This window comes from Zootoca vivipara, chromosome 2 (genome assembly GCF_965207765.1).
Source record: "Zootoca vivipara chromosome 2, rZooViv2.hap1.1, whole genome shotgun sequence".
NCBI classification, from domain to species: domain Eukaryota; kingdom Metazoa; phylum Chordata; class Lepidosauria; order Squamata; family Lacertidae; genus Zootoca; species Zootoca vivipara.
The window spans coordinates 41,525,865-41,544,951 of record NC_142584.1 but is presented as its reverse complement, the minus strand read 5'-3'; the positions used below and the strand labels follow the sequence as shown (position 1 = coordinate 41,544,951).

Here is a 19,087-nt window from a genome sequence, read left to right as displayed (position 1 = left end):
GTGATTACAATGCTTCTGCTGCTAGCACAAAAGATTGGGACTTCATTTTAGTGTCCCCTGCTTCTGGAATGTTCCTCTACAGCCAGTGCTAACTTTTCAGCACTAAATGAAGAATTTATGACTGTTTTTTAAGTTGCCCCCCCCCAGGTTTTTAGTATCATGGTGTTTATATCTGCTTTCTTTATTTCAAACATAGATTTTTAATATGTTTAGTTAACTACCTTGAAAACTCTTGTGAAAGGTGGGTGGAACATTCTGAAATAAAAACAGAACACACACTTGTGCTGCAGGATATTTCCAACCGAATAGGCTACAAGGTTTCTTGCTCCCCCTTGCAGCAGGCTCATTCCGTACCAGGTTTGCAAATCTGCTACTTCATTAGCAGCTGTAATACTGCCAACAGCTGAACTGTTGTTTATTATATGGAGAATTAAGTATAGAGCTTCTTTGCTTGCCTTAGGAGCTTGGACATGATTATCTCAAAGTGGTGCTGGGGTATGAACAAGAAAATGATACTGTAAGTACAGCAGATGCAGTGTCAAGAACTTGTACCAGCTTTTTTATATATTGATATTGCTACAGGTTGTTATATTTTGTCAACTGCCCCTGTTACTGCCCCCTCAAAAACAACCACCACCACCACCACCCAAGCACTAAATGAATAGAATTATCAAGTCCTTGATTCATTTACAAAGATAAACACCAACACAATTGCAGCTTTTGATAGCTGCAATTACCTAGGCTACTTTATACAGTATACTTACATTTATAGGAATTTGAAAAGCATCAATATGTTCCTTTGAATAAGAAAACATCAAAATGCAGACCACAACACCATCAATGCTTTATTACACTTAGCAAAATTGTCCTCTCTCAATAGAAAGGGATCAGCCCTCTCATTTATGCACATATGCTGGAAACTCCACGAACACACAAAATGGTTGTACTTTAGTTACAGGTATGGGAACACTGGATTCTTCTATTTAGCAAAGCCAAACACTCCTCCCCCTTCATCACAAGGGAGGATAACGAGTGCCCAAATAAAGTGCATCTAAGATGGCAGCGGAAGTCAGACCACTTCACTCTATTCACCCACACCTGTAAAAAGTACCTCATAGAAGAGAAATGCATAAGACTATGTTCAAATCTTCATACTTAAAGATGTTAGGCCTTAAAAGTTTTAATTCACCCTCTTTCTGCATTCATTGAAACACCACAATTCCAATGCCACACTTTTTACCAGGAGTGGGTTGGGCTTATGTTATCGGTTGTTGTTATTTGGATTTTGAACAAAGTTGATAGAGTACGAGCCAGTTGAGGAATCCTGTTTCACCTGGAAGTTCTCTGTTGATAGGCCAAAAGGACGCAGAACCAAGTTGCCCAGATCCTTCAGTTTGCCTGCAATACACACACAAAAAGAAATGTACTTCCCAACATGTACAAGAAACTACACAAGGTCAGTAATGAAGCAATGTTCCTTGCTGCTTGAACACTGTCCACAATGAGGAGTTTCAAATGAATTGGCTGCAAGCTTTCCATTGTTCAAGAGTGTAACACAGGAATGATTCTGTTCTGTACAGCACCTGCCTCATGACACTTGAGCAACAGTAGATGGCCTGTCATTTGGAAAGATGGGCTCCACGTGCTTGAAACTTTGCTTAGTCCTCTGTCACATGTTAACTACATTAGTGTTAAGCACTGGGCCTATTCAAAGCTTATCTAGTTTGCATGTATGATCATTTTGTCTCCAAAAGTAATTAATCTTTGAGAACAGTGCTTTATTTATAGCTAATAAAATAACTTTCAAACTTCCTAAAAAGTTGTAGTAGCCCTAAAAACAAAGTGCTGAAACCAAATGGTTTTTAGGCAGAAGTTACAGAGCAAGTAAAAAAACCAAAAACCTAAATACAGCCTGCCTGAAGACCATGAAATATCAACATGAAACTAAACACATGGGTAAGAGATAAGAAAGCAAAGTCTGTGCTGGGTAAGCATGCTATGATCCACATAAAAGCTTGTATAAACTTAGAATTAGTTTGAATGAACAGCTCTTGCAGATGCAACTTTTGAAGGAACAGCACAAAACATTTGCCTTCTGTCATATTCAAATGCCAGCTTTACTGCTAAAACTGAAAAAGTAGTTGTATGGCATTTTGGGATTCAATATTATGTTCAGAAATTTGCTGCCTTTCAACTGCTATGCTACAGATACTAAAGCAAATGTTAGCCTCAGCAGTTGAAATGTAGGACAGACTAATCCATAGTTCTGTCTGCTTTGCCTTTCATTCCAATAAGCATTATCATCTACTACACCCTATTGCCTCTGATCAGAATTTTAGATTATAAATCCACATAATTTCAAAGTGAGCATGCAGCATAGTGTGTAAACATTGGTGTTGAGGCACAGCATCTTACTAAAAAGGAGATTGTGACCAGAACCACAAGACCAATCAGGTCCAGGTGAGATGCGCAGACTCCTGGGGGCAGGTATTCTTCACTGACTGCCCTTTCTTCTCACCAGCACAAGAGGGAAGGGAGATTCTGCACTCAGTATCCTGCTCAGCTACAAGTCTGGCAGAAATGAACCAGTCAACTGTTTCTCTGATTCTGTATGATGGTCACTGTGCAATCCAGAGGGGTACTCTCTAATTTGAATCTATTGGGAGTTTGCCTCTCAGAATGTGTCTCCCACACACACCATTACCAACAACCTGCATACCTACTGCAACATTCATGAGCAACTACCACTGCTTCCCCTGTTGGGCTCAATGAGGCCCAATGCAGACACTACCATCGCAAAAATCTGGGGGGGTGGGGGGGTAAAATGATGATCCACACATAACTACAACACCCACAGATGTCTAGATCAGAATAAATATTTATACCAATGCATGGAAGCTACCACACAAGCAAGCTGGAAACCAATGCCACTTACCCAACATCTCTTCCTTAAGTTTCTCATTGCGTTCTTCTATTTGTCCTGGCAATCGCTAAGAAAAAACAAGAGAATCAATTCTTCAAAGTTGGCTTTGACAACCTGTTTATTTACCCATGACACATACTATGCATGGTTTGATGCACGACTTAGCACAAAAAACACAGGGGACACACTCATGGTCAGAACTCACTGGAGCACTGCAATGCTACTGCAATACTACTTTATACGCGAAGAACTACTTCGTAAGTCATTTTATGGTGCAGAAGTGTTTGGTTGAGTAAATGCTGCCAAACTGGAAACCATCCAAAATTTCTTTTTGAGATCACTCTTGAACTTCCCACATGGCACTCCCATTGTAATTGTGAGAGTTGAGGCTATTTTCTATACTGTCCACAGTTCACTGTGCCTTGCTTCTGTACTGGCTGAAATTACAGCACATGCTAGACACAAGGTTGCCCCTAAAAACATTACTTTGGAGCAAATTTCTGATAGATCAACGTTGGGTCAATACATGTGAAACCCTTATTACTGCACGGTCTGATTGTTGATGTCTTCAGGGTTACAAAGTAGTGTACTGAAAGTTGCAAAGTAGTGTACTAAAAATAAAGTCCAAGAGGTGTCACCTCAGAACTAGACAATTTTCATTGTTTTATTACTCCGAAATATTATTATGGTCTTCTAGATTACTCTCTTGAATTATCTGTTGAAGCAATGAGGAAAGGGTTTACAGCTTTGATATTTTAAGCTATGATCAAACTATGGTTCTAACTAAAAAAGCTTACTGTGGGTCAGTCCTTCCTTCTTAGAAATGATTTTGGACTTAAATATGGCAATAAAGTAATCTGATCATACTTTTTCCAAGTTTAAAAGTCTGGTATGCTGTCGTCCTGGTAATGCATGCCTTTACCTTTAAGATTTAATACTTATGTCCAACAGTCACCAGGAGCCATCCACTCCATTATTTGGGGAGGGAAAGAAGCTTACCATACAAGCTTCTCTTGCTTGATGGATTGATGGGTCTTTTTCCAACAAGTTTTTGTAGTCTTCTAAAGCTTCATCCAGCTTTTCTGTTTTTTCATATAGTTCTGCTCTCCTGAGCAATGCCTTGATATAGTTTGGATTTAATTCCAGGGCTATAAAACAAAATTAAAGAAATAGCAGAAAAACTGAGCTGGGAAACTTTTTACTTTGAAGCCTAGGGCATCTCCAGCATGTTCTAGCTGAGCTAGCCTCAAGTACTTAAATTGAAAGTACTCAACCTGAAGCGTACTTAACCCGAGGTATGACTGTAATTGGTTCTGGAAGTCCATACCTAACCTGAAGCGTACTTAACCTGAAGCAAACTTTCCCATTGAAAGTAATGGAAAGTGGATTAATCCGTTCCAGACGGGTCTGCAGAGTACTTAACTTGAAAGTACTCAACCTGAAGCGTACTTAACCCGAGGTATGTCTGTACACAGCATGATTTCATGCTACACATGCGTGTCCATGGGGATCTTCAAGGAAAACAAGCAGTCCTGCTCTTGCAGAAGGGGTGAGGCTAGCTGGATGCTCCATCACCCAGGACAAGACCTGATGACCAGCTAATCGTTGGCACTTTGCAGGCTGTGCCTTTGCCTGTATGGTCTGATTTCAAGCCATGCTGGCAAAAATGGGTCGCTTGCCATCTTAAGACACCAGTTAATTAATAGGTGGGCAGCATCCACCCGTCTATCAAATTTAGCCTGCAGGGGTCAGCCAAATGCAGCTCCCCAACCCCACTTTAAATAAATGTTTCTCATTCCATGGGCCAGGAACCACCTGTGGGTCTTAATTTGCTTTCAAGTGGGTCTCAATTTCACAAGCTACCCAGTCTCTCTGCCTCAGATCTCTGTCCATGTGACAGCTCTTTGGCTAGACCAATGCCAGCGCCAGCTGAATAAAGACCACTGGAAACCCCTCCAGTGGTGGTGGTGGGGGAGTCTCCTTCTAAGAGGAAAGGGCTAGAAAACTAGAAAGATATTTAAGAAAAAAATAACAAATTTGGAATAAGAAGACAGAGGGTAAGAGTGGAATGTTGTTCTAGGAAGAAGGAGGACATGTAAAAGGAGCAGGGGGGAGGAATGAAAGAAACCGGCCATTTTAGGGGTGATAAAGTAAAAGTGTGAAAGGAGAAGAAATCACACGACATGAATAAAAACATTCTGAGATACATATTGGGCAGGGAGGCTGAATATAAAAGCTTCACATAAAAAGCCTCCAGATAATAAACTTTTACCTAAAATAAAAATGAGAATGCTGGATCACAATAGTTCCAGAAGCAAAATCTGTATTTAGCTAGTGGAAAACTAAATTATGGAACTCCACAGAAAATTGCTATGACAAAGAACACAGCAACTTCCAAAGAAAGATTATATGTCAACAAAAAAACTGTCAGTAACTGCCGGCTGATTTGAGCAAATTTCACCTAAATCACCCCACTGGTGGGGTGCCTCTCAAGTAGGCCTTGGGGTATAAAGTTTAAGAATCCCTGCTCTAGATAACAGTCTTACCAAGACAACATGTTTTCGACAGAGCACAAGAACAGGAAAACAATACCTTTGCTGCAGTCACTTATGGCAATTTCCCTCTTGTCCTGTAAAAGAAGAGGTGGCATTAACATTTAACACCAAACAGTAATTTTCTAGAAATGTTAAATACTTATACTTTGTGATACTTATTCAAATTTTAATGTTTGCAGTGTAACAGAATCAGCATATTCTGGATGACTTATTCTAAAGCTGTGAGGGGACTAACTTGGCTAAACTAGTAGAGGCTAAGAAAAGTATGATCAGCATTTGTTGGCGAGCTCTTCCACAAGGGGACCAAATGTACCAAACTGCTGTACATTCTGCTATAATACTGTACATTCAGCAAGAAGTAAAATAAAAGCATACTAGGCATACAATCATAATTGTTGATGCAATAGACCGTGTTAACATTGATTTACTCCCGATTTAAATAGTTGGTATGGTAGAGTTTTGGGCTGGCCTTGCTGGTCAAGCCAAATATTGCAGTCTCCAGCAAACATCCTTGCTTAGCAAGCTGCATCACCCCGAACCAGTCTTTCCCAAGGACAGCACACCCGGTTTGCCTGAACGTGCCTTCCAGCATCAGCATCCAACACCCCCTTCTCAACGGAAGGACCGAGGAGGAACGCACCAGGTTGTTCAGTGCTGCTAGAAAGCATCCCAAGCAGCAACATGAAGCACCTCCCTGCCCACCTCCCTGAAGAGAAGAGCCATTAGGAAGCATGCCCAGTTGAGCAGCGGCATTCAAGCATCCTTGCCTGCCTTTCTTGCCCTAGGGGTTGCAGGGTTGGCCCAGCTTGGATGAGGATCTCCAGGCAACCACAACTCTGGAGCTGGCAGGGGCTGCTGTGCAACTGCCCAAGCCCCGTCCATCTCTACCGCTTCAAGTGAGGAAAAGACTGGTCACTCATGAGTCATGACGTGTGTCAAAGGTCAGAGGGAACCTCTGAAGTCTGGAAGTAAGACTGTGTTGACCTGCCTGCTTAACAGAGGTCCCAGTTTTACTTTTTCTACTCAACACTATTTCCGTGTTCTCCCACAGTGAGAGAAAAGTCTAAGAGAACAAAATGCCTTCAGCTGTCAAGTTTATAACTGAAAGGGAAGATGAAAACAACAATCACATCTATTCTTGCTACTTCACCGTCTTGGGGATTACCTGTTTCATTCTCGCTGCAGCTCTGTTTGAATACAAAATGGATCTGTCTGTGTTACAGCAGGCTGGACAAACCTGCAGAGCTCTTGCATAAGCGTCTTCAGCTTCTTTATATTCTGCAGTTGAAATGAAATGTCAAGATGGAAGACAGTAAGTGCACACACAAGAATTAATGCCTTGAAGGCATCACATTCCCCCTCCCCCAATTTAAATTTTCAGAAAACTACACTGCTAAAACAAACAAAAAAGCAATGTATCCCAGTCCGAGCAACAGTCATCAAAGTAACTAAAAGCATTACCAGATGTTCAGAATCTCATGCCAACCCATTCGAGGGCTTAGGGGCCAGTCATAGCACTTACAACAGATTAGACATCTTTAACATAGGTGAGGAGCTGCTCATGGTAGATAGGCCTAACCCCAATGCAATTAGGAGGCATCATTAAGGAAGAGGAGTTAAGAGTAGGGCAAGGCTCCACAAATACACTTTGTTTTAGTTGCTATGGCAACTAAAATATAATTCTGGCAACCTGGAATACAGATACTGGTAGCCAAGGTCTATTCTCCTGACAGTGCACAGAGCCTTGGAGATACTGGAGAGGCAAGAAGACCTTTCTACTTTTGGACAATCTCTGTGATTCAGCACAAGTAGTATGGCTCCTTACCCTGCTTCCCAGCACTGAGCCAGGGAAGAGCACAAGGGATTCCTCCCACCATCAAGTCATTGGGCCTAGAGCATGGTGTGATGTATTTCTTCAGAAAAAAACAGGGTGATGGCAAGCCCATCTATTAAGGTCAAACAAAATGTGAAGACCCTTGCTAAAAGTGCACTCATTTTCTGAGTGCCAACCTTTATGTGCCCCAAAATGGCACCATCCAAAGACAAGAGGAAGGCCATCATCAGGATCTGGGGAATCCTGAGGTTTGCAGAAGTACTAAACATATTTAAGAAAATATAGCCCCATGGTGACTATTTTAAGAATTCCTTTTAACTTTCCTCAAACTGTTCTTCTGTGGCATAGTATACTTTTACCCAGCCTCTCATATGCTTTATTCCTACCCCATAAAAGAAAAAGAAAATGACAGCAACTCCCTCAGAGCTGTTTTCCCAAGACTGATTGAAGGGGGAGAAACAATCAATGATAGAGCTGCCTCAAAATCCACAATGGATTTAATCCCAAGTAAACACAAGTATGACTGCAGTTCTGGAATCTTATCTCCCAGAACCCTTAAAAGAGAATTCCCAAATACAATGGTAAGGTATAAAATGAAGTCCTCTCCAGGGGTATACATTCCAAATATGGCTGGTCATAAGACTACATAAACACCTATAAGGGCTGCATCAATCACCTGCACAGATGACAAATTCTGCATAGGATTTGTCTTTAGACTGACCACAATTTGGGTATTACACAGTTGTAATTCACCCACCTCCTTTCTTAAACTGTTCATTTCCTTCTTCTTTTAATTTTGTGCTCTCATTTCTTCTCTTCTGCAATACATAGAAGACGACATAATAAACATCTGAAGCAAGTAAGCAAAATAGCTTATTATTTGATAATGTCACATTGGAAACTGTAACCTGAAATATGGAAATAGCTATCCAAAAAACCATCTATTATTTAGTATTTTCGCTAGTTATTTTGTACATACTTTTTAATGTTTTGATTTCTAAAAAGGAGACATGTTTCAAAATCTGAGTGAAGTCTTTTCCCCGCGGGAAAAAAAGCCCAGGAGTTCTTGAGGCTTGGCTATCCACAAATGCTAACAGTAGGCAAATCATAACCATAGCAAATTTCATTTCCCTAGCTTAAATGGTAGGAGGCTCTTCCTTAGGGCAAGGAGAACAAATCCTTTACTTTTAAAAAATAAATAAATAATTTCTTGATCTCTGAATCCTGTGAAACAGGTCACTTTGCATTTTGCAGATGAGGCACTAAGGCCAATAGAGACTTCCCCAAACCAAGTCTGGAGTTGTTTGAACACAGTCTTGTGGTTCCAAGAACTACAAAAACTATTCACCCACTTGAGAAAAAAAAGTGAAGGAAGAATTGACCTAAGGTACACAGAAATTGTTTATTGTTTACGATTACTTCTGCTATATGTTCTTTGGTTAAAACAAGGAACAGTCAACTTTTGTAGAAAAATAAGCTTTCAAGAATTACAGCCCTCCAACACTTTTCACTAACTACCACATGCTCTTCTGTTCCCAAATCCCATTTAAGACTTTCTACCCTGGACTACCCTGTGACATAGGAGCTCAACCAATGTCTTGTGGAGGCAGGAAGATGTCTAGCCCCCCAACACCCTCTACCTCTTTTACTAATTTCTCAACTTTCTCAAACCTCTGCCTCTCTATCCATTCCTTCCCTTGCCCCCCCTTAATCCTCTTTTCACTGGTCTCTAGTTCCTCATCTTTTCTGCCCTCTCCCCATTCCATAAGGTCCCCTCCCCACAATAGTTCTTTCATCCTCACATCCATGACAGCCAGGCTTACTACTTTCCTGGCCCCTGAGCCAATTTCTGCTTCCTAGTTCAGGTCCTGTGACATCATAAGAGCTCAGCCAATAGATAGAGGGCTTGAAAGGCAACAGACCCTGCATTTAACTTGAAAAAGTGTATCAACACACCCACCCCTCTTTTTGTACATTCTCTGCTTTAATGCACACTACTGTACTTAAAACTGATTGCCCAACACTCTCAGGATTTAGCTTGCTACCACAGTATAGAAAGGAACTGTTTGTAAGATAAATTTCATTTTATTCTTTGGATTTTTTGAAATGCTTTACCAAGGAGGTTTTCCATTTTTTACTGTGGGAAAAAACTTAAAGTTAACAGTGTGTGTGTGTGTGTGTGTGTGTGTGTATTAATGATTTCCTTTCTCTTTTAGAGAAATCAGGGCCAACAACATCATTTTCTACTACCCAGCCACACACCTCCAAATTTTAGTAAGTGTTCATTGGATGAAAATAAAATTTGCTATTGTGGTTTTGCTGGTAACTGATGGGAACCAAAAATCTGAATGCAAGGGAAAATATTACAAGTTAGGAAACATACAACATTTGAACAGGAATGCATTTCCTTGATAATATTTTTCTGTCATTAACTGTGGCTGAAAGCTAAAAAGATACAATACATGGAGCAAGCAGTCCAGCATTAAGGGCGTAAGTACAAGCATCCTTGCTCATCCAATGACTAGCAGAGAGATAACTCTGCAAAGCAAATATTTACACAATTTTTAATACAATAGAGAGTTCAGCTTTACTAGACACAAGTTGTATGTTACCCAGTGGAGAATCTGATTTTGTTTTTAAATGCAAACACAGACCTTGTTGTTGTACTGCTGAGTCACTGTTGCACATCTTTCGTGATATAAAAGGAGAAATGATTGTGTCTGAACCCTAAAAAGCAACTTTGCTTGAGGAATGCATTTTAATCCCTTTATTAACCTTAGTTATCCGGTCCCTTAATTCCCCAACCCACCCTTCATTCATTGCACAAAACCACTGTTGCTTTTGTTGAATGAGAAACATAACAAAATAATTACAGGATTAACTTTTATTTTAGATGAATATTCTTGCTACTGAATAATCATCGCTTGCAAATGTGAAAAGCCCAAATCCAGACAGTCATGTCCCAAACAAGCAAGATAATGTGTCATCTAGCAGTTCTGACATTACAAATAATCTCACCCACCACCAACAAGCACAGCTTTTTAAACTTTTAACAGCTGCCTTTTCTAAATCCTGAACTGAACCAGACAACTCAGATACGTAAGTCAAATGACACTTAAAAATCTAGAAGAGTCTAACACAAGAAATTTTAAAAAGCACAGCCTGCACACAATTGTCCAGGAGGCACACACTGCCCATTTCTGTTTTAGGATGTTTTAGGATGACAGAGAACAAGTGGAACAGAATAATGAGAAGACAAACAGAAACAAAACAAAGGAGTGGTAAGGGAAAAGTCGGTGTCTCTGGCAAATATGGATAACACAGACAAAAAAATGAGCAAATAATGGCCCTGCTTGCAATCACATGTAGCAACATTCCCTAACCTGGTGCTGTGATGGCTAGGGCTGATGGGAGTAGTAGTCCAAAATATCTGGAGGGCATCAGGTTGGGGAAGGCTGACATATACCGTAGGAAAACAAGAAATGTCTCTGTGAATTCCTTTACTGTATCTCAACAAATGACACTTGGGGAGAGTCACAGTGCTGGAATTTAATCACAAAACCCTCCAAACGTCATCCATAAAATGGGGGGGGTGAACCTGTGCTCTGAAAAGATTGCAATCCAACTAAATCATTGTGCACATGGAATGACTTCCAAGAGCACAATGGATTCATTTAAGTAGTTCTGCATGCACAATGATTTCATTGGATACTTGCCAATAAGCCCCACTAAGCTCAAAAGGATTTACTATACTTCCCAAAAAGCATGAACAGGAATTGGCTGCTGTAGGTGGGAGTAAATTTGACTGAAATCAACAAAAGTTATTTCCAATTAAAAAAAGAGCAGGACTATATTGAAAAATTTCTAAAAACATAAATACTAGAAAAGCTAAACTTCAAAACATACTCCTTGGAACTTTGTTGCACTGAAATGAATGGGACATACTTCCAAAGAAATATCATTAGAATCAAAGTGCTAATCAACACAATGTTTAAAGAAACATTTGTAGTTTCATTAAAGCATACCTGTTTTTCTTCCTCAGACATATTTTTCTCTAGTTCTATTAAGTCCTTTTCATCTAGCTCTATTTCATTTTCTGAAGGATCTGCCTTATTATTATTGTGATTCTCTTCTGCCACTCCTGCTTCAAAAGAGTCATTACAGTCATGGAAGAGGTCTTCGTCGTCTCTGGACTCAGAGTGAGGCAGCTGACTCACTCCTTCTTTGGCGATTTTGGGGGCATGCACGTTATTACAATCTGGCTGTGAAGGACTGCTTTGTTCCTCTGAGAGTTTCAAACCCTCAACTAATTTTTCAGGAGAAATTGAATCTTCAGATTCCATGTTGAGAATACAAAGTTGATTTTCTGCCTTCAACAAACAAACAAAGAAAAATTACATATGGCAACAGATATGAAATCTTTAAACAATGCTGGCAAAATCTTAACACATCTAATCACAGAATCAGCTATAAACTGATAGTTGGATCTAGAGATACTTTCCCTCCACCCTTTTAGCTTCATCTATGAAACATTAAGATATACTTCATCATTCTCAAAGCAGTACTCTTCCAAAGCAAGCTGAACTATAAAATGGGATTTGGTACCAATTTGTGCTATTGTATTTTGAACAAGATTATAATGTATTTCAACAGTAATCCAGTGCCTTTAGTAGCAGAATGATGAGAAACTGTTCCCAGATGCAACTTCACCAGTTATTGAACATAGTAAAATATTGACACATGAAACTGCCTTATTATTTAAACTCAGACCATGAGCCTACATAGTCCACCACTGTCTTCTCTGACTCTCCCCAGGGTGAGCCTTGCTACCTCAATTCTATATTTTAACTGGAGACACGAGGGATTAAACCCTGGACTTCAATGTGCAAAGGTGGTACCCTCCCAATCAATTATGGCTCTTACCCCAATATTTCAATTTATTATCTTTTACAGGTTTATGCCATGCCTTTTAAATAATAATAATAATAATAAAACTGAAATTACAAAAAAAGTGTAACCCCCCTTTCCTCTTCTCCCACCCACGAGAACAGGCTTGGCAACTCCTCACATTCAATGTGAGAAATCATGCCCGCAGACACCCAAGCCTCAAACGTGACTGGCATCACAGCAGTGGGTAGGGCAACTGAACCCACGACCGCCCCACCAGGAACAGCAGCCATGGGCTGCCAGACCAGACCAGTGAAGCCATAGAGACATTTTGCAAATTCCTCCTCGCAGAGCTGCTAAAGCCGCACACCAAAACAACAACAACAACAACAACACGTCCTTATTTAACGAATTCGAGGCGTTCTCCCCTCGGTCCTCTTCACCGTTAGTGCTTACAGGAGCCAGTGATCAAGAATCCTGGGCCCTTGGACAGGCCAGCTCGCTCCCCGTAGCTCCCCCGCCCCTGAAGCATACCCTAAGGCAGGTAACCCAGGAGCTACACCCCTCGCCCCCGAAGCCCCACTTCGCCCACAACCCTCTTTCCCTCCCTCAGAGGCCCGTACCTATCACGTCTCTACCCGCAACTCCACTACTTCCTGACGCCGCGTCGTTCACGCGCCGCGCTCCCTTCACGTCACTTCCTGTTTCCTTTGCAGGGGCTAAGTCGAGACGCTTGGAGGGAGGCTTCGGAGAAAGGAACGTCGGTAACGTCACGACACGCTCTCGTCTCGGAGGGGTGGACGTCGAGCCTCCCCGGCCAATCAACGTGGCGGTGGCGTGCAAGGCAGTCTTATCGCCGATTGCTTAGAAGTCATTGTTATTGTCACTGCTCCCTAGCAAGTGGCTTTGTGGCTGCGGTCGAAGAGCCCCGCGGAGATGGCGCATTGCTTTTCTGCTGCAGCGCGTAGACTAGGGCAGTTCCCGGTGAAATAAAGGGGGACAGAAGTTGCAACCGTAATTTTTTTACTTTCCTGTTAAGTGATTGAGGAACTCGAATAATTACAGACCAGGCAGAAATTCAGAACACCATCTTTTTATTTTTTAAAAAAATGTAATCTGGATTGCATGTCCTCGAATATGGGCAAGGTTCCTCTCCGTGGACAAGAACAAAAATAAGAATAAACCTCCTGCAGTGTGTGCTTTCATGAAGTATCGTTCCCCGCCCCCCGCAATTCCAAAAAGCAAAGCCCAAAATAGATTCCACCCAAAATGCTTACTGATATGCCCACTCATCAGTTCCCAAACTACTTTAAAAAGACTTAAAGCTGCTTAGAAGTACATGTCAACACACGTGAAGAAGCTTTAAAAAATCTGAAGTGCAAAAAAATAAATTTGATAGGACATACAGAAAGAAGCTTGCTATTTATGGTCCCTTCCAACTCTATGATTCTATGATGAAATTTTTATTATTATTTGTGTACCTAGGAAGATTTACTACTTTTGCTCTAACAGGACAACTGGTATTCTGATCCTAAGCACTTTTAGAAAATCCTTTTGATTTAAGATCGAAATAAAACTTTTCAAATAAGTGACCCTAAGCATGCTTACTAGGAAGGAAGTTCCATTGAACTACATAGGATATGTTTAAATTCAGGATGAAAACTGGTAGAGGTATGCAAAATAAATAAGCCGCAGCTATATGCTATATATCAGTTGGAGTGTGAACTTTATTAAAAGATTCCTCAGTAAACTTTCAGAGCACGAGCTCTCACAAAGCAGTGTATAAAAATAAAGAATAAACATAACATTAAAAACAACAGTATAAATAAATTTCAACAATTAAGAAAATTTAGTTTGAAATGAAAAACAAGTACTGTAGTTACTGGCACCATGTCCTGAAAGCAGTGCTAAAGAGAAGCTAGTTTTACCTGAGCTTCCTAAGGGCCCAGTCTTCAGTGCCTTCTCTTGATAAGCAAATAATAATAATAATCAAAAAATCAAATGGAACTAATTTCTCATAAGCAATAAGTCCTTTGTTGCTGCACTTTTCACTTTTGAAAAGGTATAATGACAGACAAAGCCATGCAAGCTTGCCAGACAATGCTAGAGACTTGCAGAAGTATGGCCATAGAGTTCCATTTTCAGCCTCCTGTATTTGAAGATACTCATTGGTGCCCTTTCGTTATGGAACTTGTTCACCTTTGTTAATAGGGGGTGAAAGGACTTGAAAGGCACCAGTATCTAAACTTCAGATTCAAAATCATAACACATGAGAGCATCGTTGGCAGAGATACAAGTGCCTTTACCTGAATCAAATACAGACAGCTTTTGTTATCAGCTGTACTACCAATGCCCTAGGCTCAGGCTAGGACTGTGAAGCAAATTGCAATCCCAATTGTTTAAATCAGATTAAGATTTACAGCCTGAGCAATATCTTTGCTATGTGCTGCCTAAGACTCCTCTGTCAGGAAATTTTCAACTAAGGACATCGAGATTCCTGCATTGCAGGGGGTTCAACTAGATGACCCTCAGGGGTACTTCCAACTCTAAATTCTATGATTCGATGACTTTGCAAGTTATACACTTAACAGTGATACTATGTCAGCTCTCATTTAAGGACATTTACTTTGCTATTTCAGCACAATTGGAGGCTAGCATCAGCTAACAGCTGGCAAATTTAAGGCAGGGGTGGGCAAATTCAGATGCAGGGCCCAAATGCAGGCATCTCGGCATCTCTGGGCCTCAGGATTCTCCACAGACCAGAATTGGAAGGGACCACAAGGGTCATCTAGCCCAACCCCCTGCAATGCAGGAATCTTTTGCCTAACGTGTGGCTCAAACCCACAACCCTGAGATATGCAGCCCATTATTGAAAACAGTTCCCAGTTCTGATTTAAGGCATGGATAGTGCCAAAGAAAAGAGAGTTTGCATTTCTACTATTCTGATCCTAGTTCTCCCCGAAAGGGGGTCCATTTTTCCAGGTGCTTCTCACACATGATAAGAGAATGCAGGGGTGCCAACTTGAATAAAATATGGGGGGGGGAAGCATTCCCCACCCCACCTAATCAATCACGAGACACAGCACACACATTATTTGAGTGGCAATGCCCATCAACTTTTGGGGGCAGCCCCCTCCAATATTTTATTCGGGGGCCCAAGGGACTGTCAGAATCTGGGGGTCGAAAGGCCAGCTGGCTAGCCCCCAGCTGGATCGTCTCCTTCCAGCCAGCACACTGGAAGATCCCTCGACCTCCGGTGCTACATAAATCAGTGACCCAAGTCTGCAGACATGGGCACACTTTACTTAGCAGAGCAAAACTGCGCAACAAAAGAGGCTTGAAGCTTGTGAAGACATACTAGGAACTACGGATTTATTAATCATAAATCAGAACAAAAAAACATGTTGTCTCTCTCCTTGCCGTCTCTTCCAAGAGAGAGAAAAGCAAAAGCAAAACAACCCAGCGGAAATTCCACTTATGCCAGCAAACAGTGCTGGAATGAAAACAGACATGAGGCACGTAGTAATCCCATGTCTGCAATTAAAGGTGGAATAGAAATTTTCAACAGGGACCTGAGCCCCTAGGAGTTGGCTCCTATGAAGGGATGGAAGGTGAAAGAGAGGCCAGTGTAACTGACATAGTGAGGATTAGCTAGGACTGCAGTTTAGCTAACAAGCTTGTCTCTTCCCCGACGTGTTTAGCTATTTAAAGCATTGTAAACAAAATAATCAATGTGACAGGGGAGAGTCTGAATCAGACACTTTCTGCTCTGATATCCCAAATATAGAAAAGCTGTTTTCTCCGGCTATCAAGTAGTATGCAAAACATTAACATGTCAAATAGCAAGGAAGATAAATAATGTTTCATCTTTGGAGAAGAAGGGAGAGGGAGAGGAAGAACATTGTCCTACAGTGCAACTTGTCAAAAGGCATAGGTGGCACAAACACCCAAACCAGGAGCTTCCCCCTACCTGCGTCTCCTCATTGCTGGATTCCTGTCATTAAAATAGATTGTCATTTTTCTTTCAGGGAGCTTAATATGTGGGACGCACCTCACCCACACAGAAGTATACTTTGCCCCTTCTGTGCCCCCCTCCAATCTGGTCAAAAGATAAGGAAAGAACTTTCTTCTAAGCTACCTGGTGGGCACAGAATACTAAGAACAAGTCTCTAGCGGTTTATGGAAAATTTCTAGCTAAACGTGCAAAATCTACATTGCAAAGTCACCATTGCATGTCCTGCCTGCAAAGTATCACTCAGCAGCTCCCTACATGAATGAGTCTCACATGCGTCTTCACTAATTATGTACTTACCGTAAGAGGTATATAACAGGCCCATCATGCCATTGGCTGGATTATGGAGCAAATCCTTCATTCCATGCTAATTCTAGTGCTCTGAGAACTCTCTGGCCCCAATAGTGGCCTCTCACCTTCTTGGCACATTGACACCAACCTAGATTCTGTCACCTGTTAGTACCTTCTAAGCATCATTCAAGCCAGCCTGGGCTTATGAAAGGCAGCAGGAAAAGATTTGGCATCCACACACAAAATGGGCAACACAACTGCACACTCATTGCAATATAGATTAATTGTCCAGAAAGGCTCCTTGCATGTACATAAGCCCAATGACCTTGGATGCTTGAGCTTAATGTAATAAAGTCAGAAATAACACTAAATAGACTTTACCAAAAAGGAAATGAAAGGGCAAAGGTAGTAGTAATACTATAGTAATACCATAGAAGCTGAAATGCAAGGGTGTCATATAAACTAGCTGATTTAAGAATCTGAAGAAGTGACAAACAAATCAGGACTGGTTTCAGACCCCTTTTTCCAAACTTCCTATAAAATAATATTTTCCATCATGATTGAATTAGGGCATGTATCCAGAAAGCCCAGGCACTAAGACTGGCTCAAGTTCTCACCAATTCAACCTTCTTCAGTAGCACATTATAACCACCTCCCTTTTCTTGCCTCTGAAGGACTGAAAGGATGAAAACAGAACATGGTCCTTGCTTCCTGCTCATTGCTTCTGCATTTTCTAAAGACATGCAGTCCTTGCTGTTTTTAGCTGCACAGTTCAACAATGCAATAAGAAACTACTGCGCTTTATGCAAGGGTTATTTTTAGAAGACTGCTTGGTTTGGCTTAAGGCAGGTTTTGCACATGGAGCAGAGGGTGGAAGGGTATGTTTGCATCTTTATGTCTTTTGTTTGAGGGATGTTGTTGTTGTTGTTGTTGTTGTTGTTGTTGTTGTTGTTGTTGTTGTTGTTGTTGTTGTTTTATTGTTGATTCCTTTCCCCCAGGAACAAACACTCTTTGCAAATCAGACTCAAAAGCAGTCAGATGCCATCACCTCTCTGGCACTGAGGAGAAAGCAGTACAGTGGACTTCCTCTAAAGATGGAGAGAGAGAGAGAGAGAGAGAGAGCAGGGATGGCTTCACTCCACAATAGATTGCTTGCAAATAGATGAAGCAAATTTAAAGATGGTCACTCCATTAGGAGCCTCAGAATAGAACAGAACCAGGCCTCCAGTGTGGCCAATCAATAGAATAGAATTTGATAGTTTAAAAATATCCTTACTATTTATATTACACTAGCAGCCTTGTACGCAGTACTGCTCAGGAATTCTAAGGAAACTCAGAAATCAGTGCAGTTTTGGAAACAGCAGTTAAAATTACTGCTGTTTTGAAAGGTTCAGTCTGGCATCTTGATTCAAAAATGGCATCTAATTTTATCCAAAAATAGATGAGAACCTGCTCTTTGACCTCAGGAACTGTCATGCAAATTGTGGTTACAATATCTTAAGAGGGGTCCAAATGTGCACAAACAACTTTGCAAACTATATAGCAGAGTTTTCCATCTTTATTGTGTTTCACATCAACTCTGTCAGGCAGACCACAGTTGCTAACATTTTATAGAAGGATAAATGAAACAAAGCAAATATCGGTGTGCTTGCTTTTGGAGATGGGACTTTCACTGCCCATCGCCTTCTGTCTTTTTAAAAAACATTATGTCGTATTTCATTACTCCTAGTTTCTTCTGCCAGACTTCAGCTTCCACTGCCAGCAGCTTGAAAACATAACTCATCCACATAAAATTCCAAGGATCCGTGAATTTAGTCAAGGATTACGCAGCTCAGAATCACCACCCTAGAGTTCATAGAAGATAAACACATCCTGAGAATTTGAATATAAGAGCCCTGCTGGACCAGATTAATGCCTCATGTAGTCCAACATTGTGTTTTCTACAGAGGGCCCCAGGTTCAGTCCTTGGCATCTTCAGATAGGACCGAGAGAGACTCTTGCCTGAAACCCCAGAGAGCTGTTGCTGGTCAGTGTAGACCAGGCATCCTCAAACTGCGGCCCTCCAGATTTTTGGCCTACAACTCCCATGATCCCTAGCTAAGAGGACCAGTGGTCAGGGATGATGGGAATTGTAGTCCAAAACATCTGGAGGGCCGAAGTTTGGGGGTGCCTGGTGTAGACAATACTGAGCTAGCTGGGTCAAGAGTCTGAATTAATATAAAAGGCAGCTTCCTCTGTTTCCTTATGATATGAGAGCAATAGCCCTCTCCTGCTTGTAATCCCCAGCAACTGATATTCAGAAGCATAACTTATGCCAATACTGGGGGTAGCATACAGCCATAATGACTTGTAGCCATTGATAGCCCCATCCGCCATGAATTTCTCTAATCCTCTTTTAAATCTGTTGCCATCCTCAAATCTTGTAGAAGTGAACTCCATAGTTAAGCTACATACTGTGTGAAGAGATACTTTTTTTGTCTGCCCTGAATCTACCGTAGTTCAGCTTATTTTAGTGCAAAATGTGGCAACAAAATTGGATGGGCATTTTGGGCAAATTGTGTTTTGAAAGCAGGGGGTCACAAAAA

At 41.2% G+C, this 19,087-nt stretch overlaps 1 protein-coding gene across 4 annotated transcripts; it reads right to left on the bottom strand.

Annotated features, from left to right (window-relative positions):
- Positions 1-820: 820 nt before the first annotated feature.
- On the bottom strand, positions 821-12,907 carry TTC1 (tetratricopeptide repeat domain 1). 4 transcript variants are annotated; one of them, XM_035104926.3, is made up of 8 exons: positions 12,656-12,907; positions 11,338-11,682; positions 8,070-8,130; positions 6,644-6,756; positions 5,516-5,552; positions 3,923-4,071; positions 2,936-2,990; positions 821-1,398 (listed from the first exon to the last, which is right to left on the bottom strand). In XM_035104926.3, exons 2-8 carry the CDS (start codon positions 11,653-11,655, stop codon positions 1,262-1,264), a joined length of 870 nt encoding a protein of 289 aa, XP_034960817.2. In that variant the 5' UTR covers positions 11,656-11,682; positions 12,656-12,907; the 3' UTR covers positions 821-1,261. The 4 variants fall into 4 exon arrangements, with proteins under 4 accessions (XP_034960817.2, XP_088517864.1, XP_034960815.2 ...); XM_088661738.1 differs by having other exon boundaries at positions 11,338-11,678; XM_035104924.3 differs by having other exon boundaries at positions 12,823-12,907.
- Positions 12,908-19,087: the final 6,180 nt, after the last annotated feature.

Coding starts and splice junctions, on each gene's coding strand:
- TTC1 (XM_035104926.3), bottom strand. CDS start 11,655: ATGGAATCTGAAGATTCAATTTCTCCTGAAAAATTAGTTGAGGGTTTG. Junction 5,553..6,643: donor CTGCAGCGAGAATGAAACAG/GTAATCCCCAAG, acceptor CTTCTTTTACAG/GACAAGAGGGAAATTGCCAT. Junction 2,991..3,922: donor AAGCAAGAGAAGCTTGTATG/GTAAGCTTCTTT, acceptor GTTTTTTCTTAG/CGATTGCCAGGACAAATAGA.